Consider the following 19,364-nt stretch of genomic DNA (forward strand, 5'->3'; position numbering starts at 1 on the left):
TTATGCATGCAGCAGCCAAATGCACTTCTTCTTTTTTTAACAGCTGAAGAAATATTCCTGTGAGACTTGTAACCTCCTCATCCCTTCATAGATGTCTAAAAAAAAAAAAAGGCCAAATCCTTTCTCTCCTCATTTAAAACAAACTCATAAGTCAATCCGTCACCGGTTCTGTCACTGCCTTGTCACATTCAGGGCTCGACCTTGCGAGCGCCCTTTCTGTGCCTGTCACAAAGCCCTCAGTTAGTGGGGACTTAGAGACAGACGTGGGCGACGAGATACATCGCTTGTCGCAAAAACACTGCCAAATTAAAAGTCCTTGCCTCGCTTATTCAAAGCAGAGCAGGGTACTTCTTATTCTGAGCAAAAGCCGGGGTGCGGGTCTCCAAAGGCTGCTGTCTTTCATACGAGCTCAAGGACCCTGTGATTGTTTTTGGCTGCTTCTGCATGGTTATTAACCAAGTTTGTTTCCCTGACAGACAGGTGAGCCTTAGGGTGCAGCAGAGGTAGCTAGGCTAAGAGGAAATAACATCAAATGTAAATATTATCCGGAACCTCCATGGACCATGTAGTTGAGACCATGGTAATTAAATAATCCAGGCTTCTCTTTGGTTTTTCATTTCAATTTCCCCTAATATGCATCGTTTAAACTCTTCCTCCCTCCGGGTGTCTCTGAGCTTCATCTCCGCTCTCTCTGTGATTGGGGTCATCTTTGGTCACACAAGATACGACCTTGCACATTACAATAGGTAATTTAATACCTACCCACACAAATGGATGAGAACTCAAGAAGAGAGCCACACTGATACAGTTTTTGACAACATCAGTCAGTGTCCCTGAGCCCATGTAGCAATATCCTCTATACAATCATGTGTTCTACAAAGTGGTGAACCTCACTCCACGTGGCTTTTTGAGGAAGCCCCTTTTAAACCCGAACATGATACTTTCACCTGTTACCAATGAACCTGTTTACCTGTGGAATGTTCCAAACAGGTGATTTTTGAACATTCCACAACTTTCTCAGTCTGCTGTTGCCTCTGTCCCAACTTGGGACAACCTGGCATCAAATTCAGGATAAGCATATATTTACAAAGCGTTGATCAGCTAAAACATTAAATATATTGTTTTTGTACTGTTTTTAATTGATTATATGTCAGAAAAGATTAGAAAATTATCACACGGTGTCCCAACTTCTTTGGAATTGGGAGTGAATTTGTATAATATGTATGAACTTACAGATTTTGAAATTATGGAGGTGTCAGGAGAAAATTATTTGATAAAGTGTTCTCTCATATTAGTAATTTGCTCGCTCACTTGACAAATTGCACAACTTTGTGGCCTGAAATTGCTTTTTAAAAACAATTTACTGCCTCCTGACAGGATCAGGCACATATTTCCAATCTGTGCTGCCCATTTGAATTTATCCTTTCATTCATTTAAAGGCATGAGGTTGTCCACAAATCATAGATGCATTGACTGATAAGCTTTGGCATCCAGTTGACACTTACTTTTACACCTGGGGAGGGCGTTGCTCCACTGCCCATTGGCCTGGCAGGCAGATTTTACAGCACCCTGCAGAACATATCCGGTGTTGCAGACAAAGCGCACAGCGTCATTTAAGTTGAACTGGGTTCCCTGGGTCATTCCGAAGGTAGGGTTGCCAGGATGACCACATGTGATGGCTGGGAAAGCCAAAGGAGAAAATTACACACATGCGGAACAGTTTAATGAACTCTGTTTAATATCAAACACCTGAATCACTAATGTCACAACAACAACAAAGCTGTATAGACACAACACTGAAGGTCGATGCTGAGTAGTGATCCAATCTCCAAAGCCAGAGGCCCTGCTGCAGGTGCATGTCTCTTTTTTGTTTTAAAACAAGTCTTGTAAAATGAGCAGTATTATAAAAGAATACAGTGCAATATTGTGGGGTAACTGCCATTTCATTGAAAATGTCATGGTTAACATGAGACAAAAGTGGTTTTCGCACTTTATGTTATGCATCAGATTGTGCAGGAGCTTGCTGTAAAAATGTTGAATAACTTTAATAAATTGGTGATCAGTACCAGAGGGTTTCATACTAATCAAGCTGAATTGGCGGCTGGTAGCTTATTAGGATCATCCCAAGGTAATATATGCACTTATTACAAATAATTGATCAGCAACACTTTTAATCTGAGAAAGAAGCAACTTTGATGTTTTGGGATTTTGTTTCTTTTTGGTGAGGCTACCTACCTCACCTGTGTTTCTACTAGTAGAAAATTTCAGTGTGGGGCCCTACACTGTTCGAAGAAGTTTTGAAGAACCAATAGCTTTAACTTTAACTCAGGTAACTATTTTCTGTGAGCACTTACGGACACAGACTGGAGTGCGTCCTGACCAGCGGTGATCCTGTTCACAGATTCGAACCGATACCCCGATGAGACGAAATCCTGGGTTACACTGATACACAACGCTGCCTCGATAGTTATAGTTCTCCCCGATGATCTGTCCATTCACAATGGGTTCCGGGGTGCCACAATGGCCAGCTACGGTTGAAGGAAGAAGAACTCACAGTCAGATTTATGTCTTTAAAATAACTTTTGGAACAAATTGCAGGAGTTGTATCATTTTTGGGTGCTGAAGATCTCACCTAAACACTGGACCTGTGATCCACTCCAAAGCCCATTGGACATACACTCTCGTACCCGAGAGCCCACCAAAGTATACCCTGTGTTGCAGGAGAAGATAGCTGTGGCTCCATACACAGTCAGCGTTCCAATCTTGTTGCCATTTGGTGGAGTCCCAAGGTCCCCACAGGAGATAACTGAAATGAGTTAATAATATATATTACAAAACACCCATATGGTAAAATACAATCAAAACTTTTCATTTGAGTTCTGTTTGAAAAATGGTCTTTTTTGTTTGTTTTTTTCATTTATTTTGTTTTGGTTAAAAGATTTGTGCCTCTTTAATCATATTCTCCTCCTAATATCACAGTGGAATAAGATACATTTGGATGCAATTATTTTTTCTTGCTTGACAAATTGCTTTTTTCTGGTGGATGATTTTCAATTTCTTATTGCGAATGAGACTTTTAACTTAAGAAACTGTAGAAAAATTAAACCATGGGATGTGTAGTGTCGACTCACTGTCGCAGACTGGACGTGGATCTGGGTAGTTCCAGGTGCTGTTAGCCTGGCAGCGAATGACCCTTTGACCCCTGTAGTAATATCCTGGGTCACATATGAGCATCATTATAGCATCGTATTGGTTTTGAGTTCCATAAATCAGCCTCCATCTCCCATGTTCCACAGCAGAGTGGCCGATGTCGGGGCAGGTCACCGCTGGAAGATTAGAGGATAAACAAACATAATTAAGTCAAATATCTACTCAGTCTGGTGCTGGTTTAACATCAAATATCACAGTAGTGTGCCAAATTTGAGAGATTTTTCAGGTGGAAATACTGCAATAAGAGAAATACTCACGAACACATCTGGGAGGAGCCTCAATGGGGCTCCACCTCCCAGATTCCTGACAGGTCACAGATGTAGTGACAGGCCCAGCGAGCCGAAATCCAGGATTACATTTGTATGTGGCCCTGGCTCCTAGAGAGAAGTCCTGACCCACAATACTGCCATTGACGGGAGGCACTGGCATCCCACAGGACATGACTGGAAGGAAAAGAGGGAAGTGGCCAGAAGGTAAGACCAAAAAATGCGGTTCATAAGAGTGAAAGCACAGGTAGCAAAGTTTATTTTAACAGCCATCTTTGTATGCAGAGTGCCTCGCTCACAATGGGCTCCTGTACAAACACACTCCCAGAGCCATCATTGATGTGCAGTAAACATTAGCTCGGGCTGCCATCTGCACAATAGTAAACAATCAAGTCTAGAGAGAGCACATGCAATTCATGTGGAGATTACACCTGGTGCAGACTTGACCAGACACTGAATGGCTGCCCTGCTGTTCTCAGTTTACGCTTCAGCTAATACTGTTAACAAATCTGGTTGGAAGCGAGACTTTCAAAGGACTTTTAGATATCACGGTTTTGTAATGGAATATAATATGAACACAGAAATACACCATGATCAGCTATCCTATTCATTTGGGGTTTTTTGTCAAATAAAAAAAACTTTTCAACTCTAATAAAGTGTCAATCTCAGTTGAGAGTAGATAATTGCTATTTTTTTATTCCATCACTGAAAAAAAAAATAGCACAGTGACAAGCAGATAGCAGAGACTTTAACCCATGAGTCTGACATATCAAACAATTCAGCCCAGGTAAACCAAATATTATTAATCTGATTCAGTGTTATCATCAAAGCCATTCTGATGCACAGTGAAGTGAGCTTCCTTGAAGCACGCCTAAGGCTGAGGGGCTGTCGGTGATGGCACACTGTCAGCTGAAATCACACTTTGATCCAAAGCAAATGGATTCAGTGATAGTTTTTTCAATCAACTTAAATCAGAATGACTGAACTTACAAAATACTTTTGCTACAAAAATGTCTTCTTTCACTCAGCATGCCAGCTAAGCTACAAGTGTTAAAATCTTGTTTTCTTTGCACAGTTTGACGGTTCGTTTCATCACTTTTGAGAAGTGTGACTAAATGCTGAATGCATTTAGTCCCAATGATATGAGTTGCATGAAACGTGACGAAATGTAACTTAATTTAAGAAAATTCTTCTACATTAGCAGTGTGAAATAATCCTGTCTCATCTTGTTTTACCAAGCATATCGGTCTCACTTAAATCAAGAAAAATAAGACAATCTAGTCTGTTAAATTTCTGCATCTATGTTTTTCTGAACAACTTCCAACCCTCTAATCCTTCTTCATGACCTGCTGCTGTGATCGGGCCCTCACCTTGGCAAAGTGGCACTGGTGCATTCCACTGGTAGATCCCCTGTGCAGTCCGGGTGCATGAGGCACTGCTCTGGCCAATGAGCCGGAAGCCCTGGTCACAGCTGAAACGCAGGGTGCTGCCTAGCTTAGTGCCTGTCAGACTGTGCACTGTGCCATTAACAGGACTGTTTGGAGGGCTGCAGTAGGCCGCTGTGAAAAAAAGAAAAGAAATAGGTAAAGATATAAATATGCATACCAATAAAATTGAGTGCAACAAGCATAAAATCCCAATAATGATGCAAGATGATGCAAGTTGTTGAGGAGTGAAGGATTAATGTGCCTTCAATAGCACAGAGCCCCAGATCTGTTTTGCATCTGTCTTCTATGCCTGGCATGGTAAAGGAGGATATGTATTAATACAAGCACTACAATACAATCTCTTTAAGGCAAAAACTGCAGACTAGAGACAAGGAAAATTGATTAAAGGAAACTAATGTTCTACAAAGCGAAACAGGAGTTTGTCAGCAGGAGCAGAGGAGGATCATAAAAGTGATGGATACATAATAACAGGAAGAAAGTATCTGTTTTTGTTTGTTGGCTAAATTGGTGGCTGCAATAATCGTTTATCATCCCCAACAGAGACGGCAACAGGTTCATGGTTCCCATAGAATGAGACCTAAATTGCATTTTGCAGATCTCACAATAACATGTCATCAGTGCACACCTGCTGGAGAATAGAAAAATAACTCACAATGTGAAAACATTTAAGTAAATAGTGTGATGCAACAGGATGTGGCTATTTACATAGAAAATGATAGTCGTTGTGGGGAGAGATTAGGATGGAAGTGGACCATGGACACAAAAAAAGCGCATTAACCATTACACTTAATCACTGTGACCACTTTACTGTCCTATAAAAATGCAAATTTCCCCTCAAACCACTCACATGTGGCAGTGGCAATGGCCTTTCTTTCAAAGTCTGTGGGAATTTTTAGCACCGTACAATCAGATAAAACTCCTTTACAGAATAAAAACTTAAAGCCATGCCAGCGGTGTAATATGTATTCAGCATTAATGAGATGTTGTTGCCTCACACAAATTGTTCCAGTGAGACAGATATTGTGAGGCTTTTCAAGTGAGCTGACGGACCATTTTGTGGCACTGAGGAGATGGCTTTATGTAGAATATGACGCTGAGATTCACTAAGAAAGATGTCTTCGTAGATGATACACAGTAGGTGAACTTCAGGCTTTTGTGAAGTGTGACAATTGAGTTTGTCCTCTCCACAATCATCAAGGGATGGATTCACATTAATTGGTTGCTACATGAGTTAGGAAAAGAAAAGCCAATGTTTAGAACCAAAGATATTTAAAACCAACTGAGCTACTGTACGCTCCTTTGCAAGACCTCCTCCTGTCAGTCACGGTGACTGGCGGCTCCTGAGTTCAATTCATCTCTTCTATCTGTGTCGAACTCATTTGCCACTCTTTCTGTGTACTTCGCTCATTCCCCCTCTCTGCCTGTTATAGTATAAAGCCTGTCTCACTGCAATCAGCCCTGCAGCTCAGAGGAATCATATCCACATTGGCAGGTGACTGGATTGGAATAGATAATGGAGAGGAGGAGAAAGATGATGGGAGGAGAGATGGTGATACAGACAAAGGGAGGGACATATAAGCATTAGGAATCATTTTGAAATTAGGTGATAAGAGAAATGGATGGCTCTGGATGGGGAGCATAGACAATTCACATGGGGAGTAGCTGAAGGACATGTCTGCAAAAACATTCTTCTTCATATGGATCCCCATTACACAGTAGCTGTAAGATACAAAAATGCAATATAAGCCAAATATATAGATCAGAAAACAAGTGAAACTGTGATGGAAGACTGGTCCATGGAGACAAAACATGAACTGATGAAGAACACAGCAGAATACATGGATATGCCTGTACCATCTGTTACTTCCTCCCCGCTAAGGTACTACAGAACTCCATATTGACCAAGGCAACTTGTGGGTTCTCAGCCATCACTTAGTCCTTCTGTCACTTAGCCTGCTATGGCAAAATCCATCATGGCTAAGGAAAAAAAATGGCAAGAGGGAAAAGTACAGAAAAACGACAGAACATCCGGTTGGGGAGATGAGAGCTCCACTGAGAGGAGGAGAGAGACGATTAGTCAATCTGGCTGAGTGGTGTTGATACAGAACGGAGGGAGCCTTTTAAATATTTACACAGTCATAATTCACAGCGAGTTATGCAGGTGTCGTATACCAACGGATCCTTCATGGGAGCAGGACAAAACAGAAGAATAATAAGCAATACAAGAAACAGCGTTTGCTAATTCCCTGGCCTGTGCTTCACAGCGAGGAGCGCCGCACATGCCTGCCACCCCCGTTAGGTTGTCATGGAGATGGGTCATATTTCCAGCTATTTCAGCTGCGGTTGGCAACCCAAATCTTGGTCTTGTTGACACAGTAAACCAAAGGCACCTCTGATGAGATCGAATGTACAGCCATGTCCAGAAGCGACAAAGCCAAACATCAATTTCTCAGAGTAAATCAATTTTAAATGGACCACTGAAATCACATTTAACCCTCTATGGTACGCATTATGATGCGAGTTAGGAAAAAAATGTTTGGAGTGTTTTTTTGTCCTAAAATAGACTAAATAAACATAATCTAAAGAAATTTTATAATTATTTAATTTTTTTGGAAGTTTTTGGGGTTCGTTGCCTGAAGGCAACATTGTACCATAATGGTGCATAAATAATTTTTTTAAAAGAGTTTTATTTTCAATTTCATCATCATTTATTTCATTAACATGTGTAAAATATAAAAAAACTTAATTAATTTTTCATTTTAAATGTAAAAGAAACCAAAAAATAACTCTTTTAAATGGTTTCTGGTCTAAATGTTGCCTGTAGGCATTGTGGAACAACCCATATCCTCACAGGGGCATAGAATAATGCTGAATTCATTCTGTAAATGGAGGAAAATATAACACATAATAATAATATTATAATATAATAATATATAAAATATAAAGATTATGATGAATGGCATTCTTTTGAATATTATATGTACCTAAACACATACTACCAACATTTTATGCTGCCATGGTGATTCCATAATGGTTCACTGTTGCCTCAAGGCAACATAGGCAATTTTCCATAATGGTACGTTGTTGCCTCAAGGCAACAGTTGGATTTTAACAAGTTTCCACTATTTAATGAGCAATTAAATTGCATTTAACAATAAAAAGTTAAAGTTTACTCATCTATGAGTGTGCATATATTTTTTTCACGACCTAAAAGGGCCCGAAAATTATGTTTTCAGCCACTTTTTAAGGAGCAAAATGGCTAACCTGTTTTCTTTGAAAAAGTCTGGGAAAATGGGTTTCAAGATGGCTTCCTGAAGGTCATGTAAAATCATTAAAGCATTGTTATTGGTTCCTTGTAGTCTTCCCATTCTTTTAAAGTATAGCATCATTCAAAGGGATGTATGGTGGAGATGTGACGGGCCAAAAATGGGTATGTTGCCTGAAGGCAACACGGTACCATAGAGGGTTAACATAAAAAAAAAGCTTGTGACTTCAGGGTAGTGTATGCCTGATCTTGACTCACCTGAGTAGCGTATCCGAAAGCCTTTGTGGCTGGTCGTGTGATCGAAGGACCAGTGCAGGTAGACTTTGTTACTGGAGCTGGTGATGCTCAGTGGGCTGGAATAGTTACCACTGAGGGTAATCAGGAGAGGGCTCTGTCTGGAAGGGCCTGGTTGAAGAGAGGACAATTAAGAATCCAACTCTGAAACTCTTATGAATTTGTGCAAAAGAATAAGAGCACCAATATGTAGACCACCACCAGCACTGGGTCTTGAAAATAATTCCTTGTGATCTAAACACTTAAATCTCAAGAAGAATTTAAATATCATGTTCTTGTAAATGCAAATTTATGGAACAGAGGATGTAATTTCCCAAAACAATATTCCCATTTTGCAAGTTTTAATTTAGTTGAATCTGAATTTTTACATTAACACAACTTTCCCAAAGAGGTGGCTTTTGAGGGTTTGTGCATTTTGTAAGAATTGTGGCAAAAATTAAAATTTTCTCAGCTGCTAATTGCAGGAAAAAAGATTTCTTTGCATAATTGGCTTGGCAACCCTTAGGTTAGAAAATGTCTGTTCCCCTTCACTCGGCAGCAGATAAAAAGCACTAATCAGAAACAGTGGCGTGTACCACCGCCATTTTCTCAGAGCAGCTTGGCAGAAGTGCTGACTCTGCCTCTAATCACATGCAAATGTAAAAGACAGATGTAGATGATCTGTCACCATGAAAGGGAGCCTGTGTGATTTTCTGTTAGTAGATGTGGAAAGCTTTGTTAGGGACTGTAAATTCAGCTGTCTGGCTCATTACAGCCTTTAATTGTGGAAATCTGTGAAATAAAGTAATTAACCAAGGAAGTGTTGGGTGAGGTGTCATAGGGAGCTAAGGTCAATAGACTACTGAATAGTATACATAGTGAGCACCGCCCAGACCAGGAATGTTACAGGATGCTCAGTTAAACTTTTCTTGAACAAATGATTACTTCATTGTCTATTAATCTGTAAATTATTTTCTAGATTAATAAATTATTCATTTGGTCTATAAAATGTTAAAAATGGTGAAAAATGTCCATCCCAGTTTCTTAAAGTCAAAGCTGATGTCTTTAAATGTCTTGTTTTCACTCCAAAATTGAAAGCTTTTCAGTTGAATACAACATAAAACAGAGAAAAAAAGGAAATCTCCATATTTTTTAAAACAGCATTTTCTGCCATTTGCAGTTCTGGTTACAGTGGCTCACCATCAAAGATCTCAAGCTCATCAAACTGACGGCTGGTCTGGAAGTGTTCAATAGTGAAGGTGATGTTGTAGCCAGGTTCTACTTTGACCACCCAGGAACAAGACTCAAAATGGGGGAAACCGCTGCCTGGTGACTGGCTCATGATGACACCCGTGGACGCTGTCAATACTTCATTCATGGGACAAGTCACTGTTGAAAAACAAAACAGGAAAAAAAAAAGCACTTGATTAGTTTGAGTTCTTGGAAAAATGGTAAGTTTTTGTTTTACTTTTCTGTGTTGATGTCATTATTGCACACAAGTCCTAAATGGTTCATTCTTTTTATCAAATTTAATTTACCTTGAAGCACAAACTGGATTGGTTAGATCCATATTGTTATTGGAATGCAACTCAATGTGACTAAAAGCATCGCTAAGCTAATTGTCATTCTGGTCCTGATGCTGTCGCAGGAAACAAAGCTGTCAAATGATAAGTCAGTCCACAAAACGGCTTATATATTATATAATATAACTGACCTGCCATGAGCATCTTCCCCCCTCTTTGCACATTGTCAGTATGTGACATATGTGATGCTAACTTGGCGGCTGATGCTCACATCTGCCTGGAAGCCTTATAGCTGTGGCACGTCTGGGCAGACCACATCAATCTGCTCAACTCACCCCCCTCCTCCCTACTATTGGTATTCCTGTGGGACATCTCCATGACATCCTTTGACATTTTCTAGTGGTTTCAGTCTGTATTATCAGACGTTACACAGCATTCCTGTCTGTTGTGAAGCTGTGAAGCCAACCTCTTAATCTGCCAGAGCTGTCGGCATACACAGTGGAACCCCCCAGAAAAAGCTGCAACATGAAAGGACACCGATGCTGCAACGACGACACAGTGCAACTGCGACATGTTTTTTTCCCCCTCCTATTGTTCTTGCTGCTCACCTAATGGGGCTGACTGCTGAAGAGGTAGAGTGTGAAATAACTCTTTCCACAGCAGAGAAACTTATCCATTTGTTTTTATTGTTTGGTTGTGATTGCTGTCTGTAGCTAAATACGGTACCATAAATCTATATAAAGTAAATGTTTTCTGCATTCTAATGTATATCACAAAGAATCCTAAGGGCCTACATTGACATGCATTGACAACAGTTTGAACTGTTTTAACACTGAAGCTGTGCTGGAGCTCAACTCAACAGATTGTTAAGATCTTCACAATTAAGAAAAGACAATTTTAACTCAGAAAAAAGCATACATTTACCTCATTAAACACCAGCCAGAGGCTTTACTTGCAATTATAGCAGATAAAAAAACACCATAAGATGCTACAAATGTGATTAAAAAACACTTCAAAGTGCATGTGACCAGGTTTTTTTTGCATGCACATACATTTTGTGCAGGAGTGTGTTTGTCAACCAAGTGTGACAAAATTTTTTTGCTGGTGATGTAAATGCCCCAGTTGTGTGCTTCGATTTCAATACCTGAGCCTGTTTTGCCTCAGGGTGAAGCAGCACTTGGAACTAGTGGGTCCTTACAGTAGTGAAATACTGAACGCTCTGAATCACTTTCAAACAGCGCCTCATTTGTGGAACAGTGTGTGTAGGGGTATACACTTGCTTTTGTATATGCTGATAGGCCATGTGTTTGTGTCAACGCACTGTTGTGTTTGTGATTGTGTCTCTTGGCTTGTTCCACCTCCCCTCTGTGTGTTTGTAGGGGAGGAGATTATCAAATCCGCAGGAAAAAAAATATGGCAGACAGCCTGGGTTAAACAACATTTGTTTTACCTTGCTTGGCAGGTCAACCAGGTGGGGCTAATTGCCTCAGGAAACCTCAGATAATGTCACTCATATATCACACTCATACATAGATACACATAGTAAATGAGGCATGTTCCTGTCAAATATTTATGCCACAACTTTGAACAAGTCATAGTATTGGTCGCAACTCCCAATCAAATGTTGCCACAAGCAGAACAACACTAAATTAGGCCTCCAAAAAATTAGGATTTCCAGATTAACAGGGGCAAAAAAACTGCCACACTGGGCTGGTAAATCCAGCAATTGAGGATTGAGCCATCTCCTTTCCTTTTTATCTGTTGAGAGTTGCACATGTGAACTTACAGAAAAATGACGGTGGGCAAAGTTGTTATGACGTGAAGCGCAAGTGAATATTTTTAATTATCCTGGAAACACGAGTTTAGTTGGGTGGTGTTTGATGATTTCGGCAAAACTCCAACTATGTATTGCACAGTTTGCCACGAGTTTGAGAGCAAGGCAGATAAAATTAAACATGACAATTAACTTGAGTCTTTGTTGTTATTTCATAACCACTAGCAGATAAAAGGGTCAAGTAAAAATTGACTTCAGGCAAGTAGATCTCTGACCTATTTGTATGTCGGGCAAGTGAAAAAAGACCCCACTACCATTGAACCCTGTTAATATCTGCAAGTGTGGTTTACCACAGGTCAATAAACTTAACTTTCTGGAGCTTATTAATGCCTTTATTAAATCAGCCACAGGAGAAAGATCACAGGCAATGAGCGGAAAGAAAGACAGAGAATGATATGCAACAAAAGTCCCCAGCTGGAATCAAACTCTCCTGCCACCAGGGTTCCCCAAGAAACAGTTGTTGTTACTCAGCAGCATACAGTAGTGGGAAAATAAAGTTCTTGTGACTTAAAACATTAAGGGAACATTTTGCAAATGGAAATGGGGGTTAATTTGCTGTTTGAGATCAAGATCTCAGAGAATGCAATTCCGGCAGCATGAACAGTGACACATACTACAATAATAGCACCATCAAGCTGCATATGAAGTGGAAATTAGAAATCTACAATTTAAGTACTTTTGGCATCTAACTTTGGAAGAAGTGACAATAATCTATGCTCATCCCAAATTCCAAAAAGACATTCAACAAGCCTGTGAAATCATTTACAACCTCCAGCACCTCAGTGGGTGTGAGTCAAATGGCTTAAATCCATCACTGATAGTGAAACTGATTGCACCTGGAAGTGGCATATAAAATCTAAGAGTGAAGTTCATTAAACAATCAATTCTCTGAGCATGAGATGTGTGCTGTCAGTGACCTTTCAGAAAGCTCTAACGTGTCTTCAAAACTGCTTTCAGCTAGTCTTGGAGCTGATGGAAAGAGACAGGCAGGGGCTCTTATCTATAGGCTGCTACTTATTAAACTAATCCACTTTGAAATGAAGCATCACTCTGTTTGGCTGTAAACAAAAGGGTATTAGGGGACAAATCTGACAGCTGGAAAAAAGCAGCTTCAACACACAAGGTGAGATCAGCACTGATAAGGCTCAAAATTAAATTTCACTTTAATGAGACAAGGAATGGAATAAACCGGGAGCAGGAACGGCAATCTGTGAGATATCCCCTTCTGTTTGTGTATAAATTGTTCATGGTATACAACAGCTTCCCAATGAAATAATGTGGTGGTAGGCTTACGTTCAGACAAGCACAGATGCACACACATCTGCATCCATACATGCACATTCTGTACACTCCAGAGTGCAAGTACAGACGTGCATAAATCCATCATGTATCAAGCTTGTAGTGCTGCTGAGATGCCTTTACTCATGTTGGTATTTAATTAGCATAAGCTGAGGAGCGATAACGAGCTGATTGAAGGGGATGGGCCACAACATAAGCATTAGCGTGGATCAGGACCTAACCCACAGAGAAGTCGGGGGATGACAATGAAGATGTGAAAAGGGGGCAGCTGTAATCCATTCTCCGGGGCTGAAAGAAGGGGGCTGGGTCAAAAAAATAAATAATCTAGGAAACAAATAGGGAAATGAAGACAGAGCGTCGAGGGAGGCAAAAGGGAACGAGTGGGATGAAGAATGCTAGCTAGCTGGGAAACTAATGTGATGGGTGATTATGCAGGTTTTAACCAGAAATCTGTCTGGGGGATAAACACAGGGATTCTGAATCATCAGAGCTCATTGTGTTTTATTAATGAATTCAAGCAACACTTGCACTGCACTGATGCTGTTGCTTTCTGAACGTGTTGTTGGAACTCCCTGTGGTCTCAGCAGACAGCAGATTTAGTTAAGGACTGCAGGTCCAATACAACACAGTTTAATCAAATGGCAGGCAAATCAAATACTGAACAAACCAACCGGTTGTTCCAATGGCAAGAATTATGAGAGGGAGGCTAAACACATTTGCCATCGTGACTAGCAACAATACTCAAGAGTGAGTTTGTGTATGAGGTGGTGGCTATATTTGTTGGCCTGTATGTCCGTTTTGAAAGAAATGGAAAGACAGAGAAAGACAGGTTAGGGTATAGATAGACATCTGATGGTGACACTTTGTCGATGTGTTTTTAACCAGCCCCCGAAAAGCACAAAAAAGAGAACGGGGAATAAAGGGTACATGTGTTACGTAAGAACAGAAGTCTGACACTAGTGAGTCAGGGGAGGGAAGTGGTGAGCGAGGGAGGAGGGAGTGCAGAGGATGAGAGAGGATACTGGCCGAGCAAACAACACTGCAGAACCAGCTGTAGGCTCCAGTGCTGTTCTCTGGAAGACCATCACAATGACAACATCCACTGCTGTGAAACCCAGACACATGCTAGACTAGTTTGTGTGTTTATACAGTACATGTGTGAGTGTGCCGTTGAGTGGGGGGTAGCTAGACATGCAGTGGAGGTTTGTGCTTGTCAGAGCTAGAAGTGGTGATTTGATAGGTGCAGCTGCAGCCGGCATGTCCCCTGCATTTCAATGAGCTGTGCACTTCGTCTCTTCACTGTCCTCCAACTACGTCTCTCTCTCTAGCCTTGCTTCTTTAATTCCTGTCCTGCTCCCACTTCTGCTTCTGCCATTGTTCTGCTCATTAAGCAGTCTCTCCTCCATCTTTTCCAGACTGATTTTTGTCTTTTTCCTTAAGGATTCTGCTTGAATCCTTAAGGAAAAAGTAATCTCACTGTTCTCTTCCTATTTGTTTATCTTCAACGCTCTTCTGTCTCCATCCAATCTTCTCCTCTTCCTTCACACTAAGATCAGTTTTTTGTCTCACTTCTCAACACTCTCAACCTCCTCACACTCAACTCCTGACTCCCTTAGCTCTTCTGATGGAACTGTTTGTCCCCAGTATAATGTGTCTCTCAGCAATAGGGGAGCAATTAATGGGCCACACGTGTACTGAGCTTCGCTGAAATGCACTGCAAATTGCGAGTAAATACATTTGACTGTTGCTGAACTTTTCATTTCAAAACAACACACAGATTTGTTTAGTAAGCTAGGCAAAGCTGTGTGCAAAGCATGATTTTTTTCAGAATTCAAAAACCTGTGAATGGCAACATCAGTGGATGCTTTCACTGCTGCAGATCTGCAGCTGCGGCTGTCAATAGTGGAGGGTTAGCTGGCAAAAGACAGGACTCTATAGGGGTAAAAATAAATAGAGACAACGGAATCCTGGATGTCCCCTTTTCCTTTGTTTTCACTTGAATTTTGAGACTTTCAGTCTTCTATGTTGTGCCTCTCACCGTGTGTCCCGGTACTTTGTTGCACATCTTCATTATTGGCCTAGAGATGACTCCTATTCCCCATTCCCCATGCCCTCTTTATTTAGCCTTACCCTTTTATCTCCCTCTGTTTTTCACCTCATGCTGAGAGCATTTGTATATTTTTCCTTATTAGTACTCCAAATTAGTTGCATTTATCAAATTTTGCCTTCTCTCCCTTGTACATCAAAAGCCCAGAGTGAAACAACGATAAAGAAAGACACAAAAAAAGGAATGAAGATGTTTTAAAACAGAAAGTAGAAGAATGAAAGATATATGCTTTTATGATATTCTGAAGCAGAGAAAAACAGTGGGACCCTTATATGCACCCAGTCTCTAGCCCAGAGGAAATGTATCGCACACAACATGCGGTATGATGATGATGCGGTGTGTTGGGAACACTGCACTCATTGATTCCTTTGGGAGGACGATATCTCAGCATGTAGACAGCACTACAACAGCCACCCTCAGCCTCATGGGAGCCAAGTATCATCCACAGAGATGGAAAAGGCTACCAAACTGATATGTGACTGCGGCTCCATGACTACAGGCAGAAAGAGTACCCATGGGATCCAGAAATAAGGCAAAACTAAAAGTAGTGCACAAGTCTATGATTAGAGGAAAACAATATTGCCTACCTATAACCCTGCCGAAAATACTGTCGCAGAAGAACTTGGCCTGTGTTGTGATTTATTTATGAAACAATTTGTGATTGACAGAAGACATTTTTTGCAAGGACTACAGCACTTTAACATATTAACAAACTTCCTGTGCACCAGTTGGAAAGTCTGAGTGAGAATAGCTTTGCGAGCAAGAACACAACAGGGCTATAAAGGCAGACTAGTGAGTAGATGAGGTCTCATGTTTGTTGTATAGACGTTTACTGTCCCTGACAACCTATGTAGCCTCAATACGCCAGCTGTTAGCAACTGCTCTTTTAAAGGGGACATATTATGCAAAACTGACTTTTTCCTTGCTTTAGTATGTATATTTGCGTATCCGGAGTGCCTCCCCACCCCCTAAGCATGAGTTTTGACAACTAAGTCAATATTTTGTACCTGGCAGAGTCAGGAATTGAGTCTCTAAGCGAGCCGTTTGGATTTCGACCGGATTGTGACGTCACAATCCGGTCTTTTGCATACTCTTTGCGTATCTCCTCCCACACTACGCCAGCTTCCTGAACGAGGATCCGCCATTTTTTTCCCCTCGCTAACTTGTACGCGACAGCCTGACCGCTGCCATGTACAACCCGAAAGCCGAGGACTGCTGCTCTGTCGTCGGATGCACGGATCCTCATGTTTCGCTACATCGCTCCTACCAAAGAGGATATCAGAGCGAAGAGGCTGCTTTTTATTTATCAGGGTCCAGCTTCAGTGAGCAGAAGCGTTACGGTCTGTGCCAGTCACTTCACCCCGGACTGTTTCAGCAGCCAGGGTCAGTACAACGCCGGACTGGCAACGAGATTGTCCCTTGAAAGATGGATCCATACCCGCTGTCAGTGATGGAACTGTAAGTATTTAAAAAACAGTGTAGTTTGTGTTACTTTGGCCGTTTAGCACATGAGCTAACGCTAACCGTGGGTGTAAATATGAGGCTGAGTCAACATTACATGTGAAGTTATCAACGTTGGGCTTACTGGCCGTAGGATTCATGATAATGTTAATGATACGAAACGTTTATTTGTCATATCAGCACTCTTTTAAAACATGACGGTGAATTGAGACAATGAATTGGGATATTGAGATTTTATCGCTTCTAACCGGCCGGTGAACCACTGCTCGGCCATGAACATGGGGAGGAGACGGGGTGAAATGTCTCAGTTGTTCGCGGACAGTGAGCTGCTGCTCGGCGGTGAACAAACAGAGGAGACGGTGTGACATCGTCTCAGTTGTGTGTGTCAGTTGTTCGCGGACGTTTAGCTGCTGTTCCGCGGTGAACACGCAGAGGAAACGGTATGAACTGGTCTGTTATTCACAGCTAGTGAGCTACGTTCATTCATTAGCATGTTGTGCTAAAGGACAGTGTGTAAGCAAACTTCTAGAAGCGTGTCTTGTCTGAATGCACTGCTGACTGTGTGACAGGCAGCACGAGGAGCTGCTGTAGTTGGGCAGATGTCATGGCTCTGGGAGACTGTCCTCTGACCGTTTTTCTGTGTGTTGGTATACATGTAATACGTGTGTAGCGTTAGCCGTAGCGTTAGCTGTAGGCTACAGCTAACGGTACAGCTAATGCTACAGCCTGTAGCGCTAGCTGCTGGCATGAGAGACCTGAGAGTACCAAAACGTTATCTGCAGTAAAGCAATCACTACTTTGTTTGGAGCCGGAGACAGGGGCTACCTGCTACATGTCTGCTGTGCTACTATCAGTTATATGCAGGCACGGACACTGAAAAGCTGCGCCGCGCTGTGTATTGCTCGCTGTTGTTGTTTTTTGTTTTTTTTTTCGTTTTTTTTTCTCTCAACTTTTTTGAAAGTTGCTGTGTGTCGCTCGTTGCCATGGTCCCGCGATGCCGCCCTCACGTCTTCCGGTCGGCAGGAAGAAGTGGGCGGTGCACGCAGTAGCTCATTAACATAATGAAAAAAAAGTCAGAATCCGGCCGCTGAGAGCAGGGCTGTGAAACTGGTGTGTAAACAACCCTGCTGTGCTCAATCCTTCGGTTTTTTCGACCAAAGCATGTTACTATCAGTCCATTTAGACATCAAGGACCCATGTCAACAAGCAGAAATGAGCATAATATGTCCCCTTTAAGACACATACAAGCTAAAAAAAAACAAAGGGTATTTTCTTACAGATTTTATGTTGTGTAACAAGACATGAAAATCCCATGAATCTATGTAAACCACAGACCTTAATCCAGGCATTGAACCAAAACTCACTTCCGAGTTTTAAGGCTCAATCCTGCAGTATTCTTTTGTTTCAATGTTGGCTCACTGTGCTGCAGGTGTGTTTAGACTTTTAAATATCTTATTCTGCCTATATAACCACATTCTCTGTGTTGTCAGCCACGTTCAGCCATCGATATTTCAGGTTTAAAGCCTCACGCAATCACTCACCATCACATGAGGGTGGAGGCCCTTCAAACTCCAAGTGCGTCCCCAATCGGCAGGTCAGGATGCTGTTTCCACTCAACTGGTAGCCTGGAAGACATCGGTAGCGCACTATATCACCTGAACAGAGAGAGAAATGGAGAAGGGAGAGGTTGAGTCAATGACGAATCAGAGATGGTGGCGACAATCCATGTGATTGATACAAACCACAATGTCTTCATACACCACAGCAGTGTTACTTTGCCAGGATACGGGATATGAGACAGAAGTAATCATGATCTAATGTTTGTCTCAGTGAAAGAAAAAGTTAACAGTGGGGAAAAGTACCATAATAAATCCCCACTGGGGATCCTATAGATGAAACACTATGTCAGTGTTGCCGTCTTTGTGTGTCTGAATAATAATGAGTTGAGGAGGTATGCAAATAAACAGATAAGGAGAAATAATCTCCATTGTCTTCTACAGGAGAGAATGAGAGCACCTGCATCAAATCCCTCCGGCTTTCTCATTATTTTGTCATAATCATTTATACTGCAGCCTCAAAACTCCCTGGGTTATGTAGTTTAGGTGTGAGTCTGCATTCACTACCACTGCCTTATGAGATTTGTAGTCAATAACTGAGTCAGTGAACCTGAGGCAATGCAAACTGACAGTCAAGTTAATAAGTAAGGTGAATGTTACAATTCCACAAGTCAGGATGGGACCAACGTGTAATACCAAAGTAGTGCCTTGACAGCAGTACCTGTGCGCATCTATATGTGTATGGATATGTCTTTTTGTGACAGTGTTTCCCACCTACCAATTTTAAATTCTTTGCTTGCCATCAGGATCTCTGCATTAGGAATGATGGGTGGTGGCAGGCAGAACTGTAGTCTGTAAGCTGTAAAGACATGGAGGGAATCAAACACAGAATATGTGCAAACTATCTGGTAGAAATAAGGATCAAGTGAGTTTTACATACCTTGATAGTTGATATGAAACAGTCCACCCTTCTCTGTGTTACTACGGAAACGTATCAGTACTTGATTGGATGTGCTACTGGGTGGGTCATTGGGCTCTCCATCGGTGAACACTCCCAGTTTCCTGGCTGTCTCTTGTGGACCATCCCTAAAGGAATAAAAGGTCACAGGTCAACTGTTACTT

The 19,364-nt window shown here is 41.5% G+C and overlaps 1 protein-coding gene across 1 annotated transcript in view; it reads right to left on the reverse strand.

The window, feature by feature from the left end:
* Positions 1–19,364, reverse strand: part of csmd2 (CUB and Sushi multiple domains 2) — a 241,166-nt gene that overhangs the window by 23,088 nt on the left and 198,714 nt on the right. Inside the window, 12 exon segments of the mRNA XM_084379183.1 lie at positions 1,506–1,679; positions 2,355–2,541; positions 2,543–2,633; positions 2,635–2,806; positions 3,132–3,326; positions 3,468–3,653; positions 4,847–5,035; positions 8,448–8,594; positions 9,663–9,851; positions 18,228–18,341; positions 19,021–19,101; positions 19,183–19,328. Coding sequence (XP_084235309.1) covers positions 1,506–1,679; positions 2,355–2,541; positions 2,543–2,633; positions 2,635–2,806; positions 3,132–3,326; positions 3,468–3,653; positions 4,847–5,035; positions 8,448–8,594; positions 9,663–9,851; positions 18,228–18,341; positions 19,021–19,101; positions 19,183–19,328 — 1,871 coding nt within the window.

This window comes from Pagrus pagrus (genome assembly GCF_965226575.1).
Source record: "Pagrus pagrus genome assembly, chromosome: 17".
Taxonomy (NCBI): Eukaryota; Metazoa; Chordata; class Actinopteri; order Spariformes; family Sparidae; genus Pagrus; species Pagrus pagrus.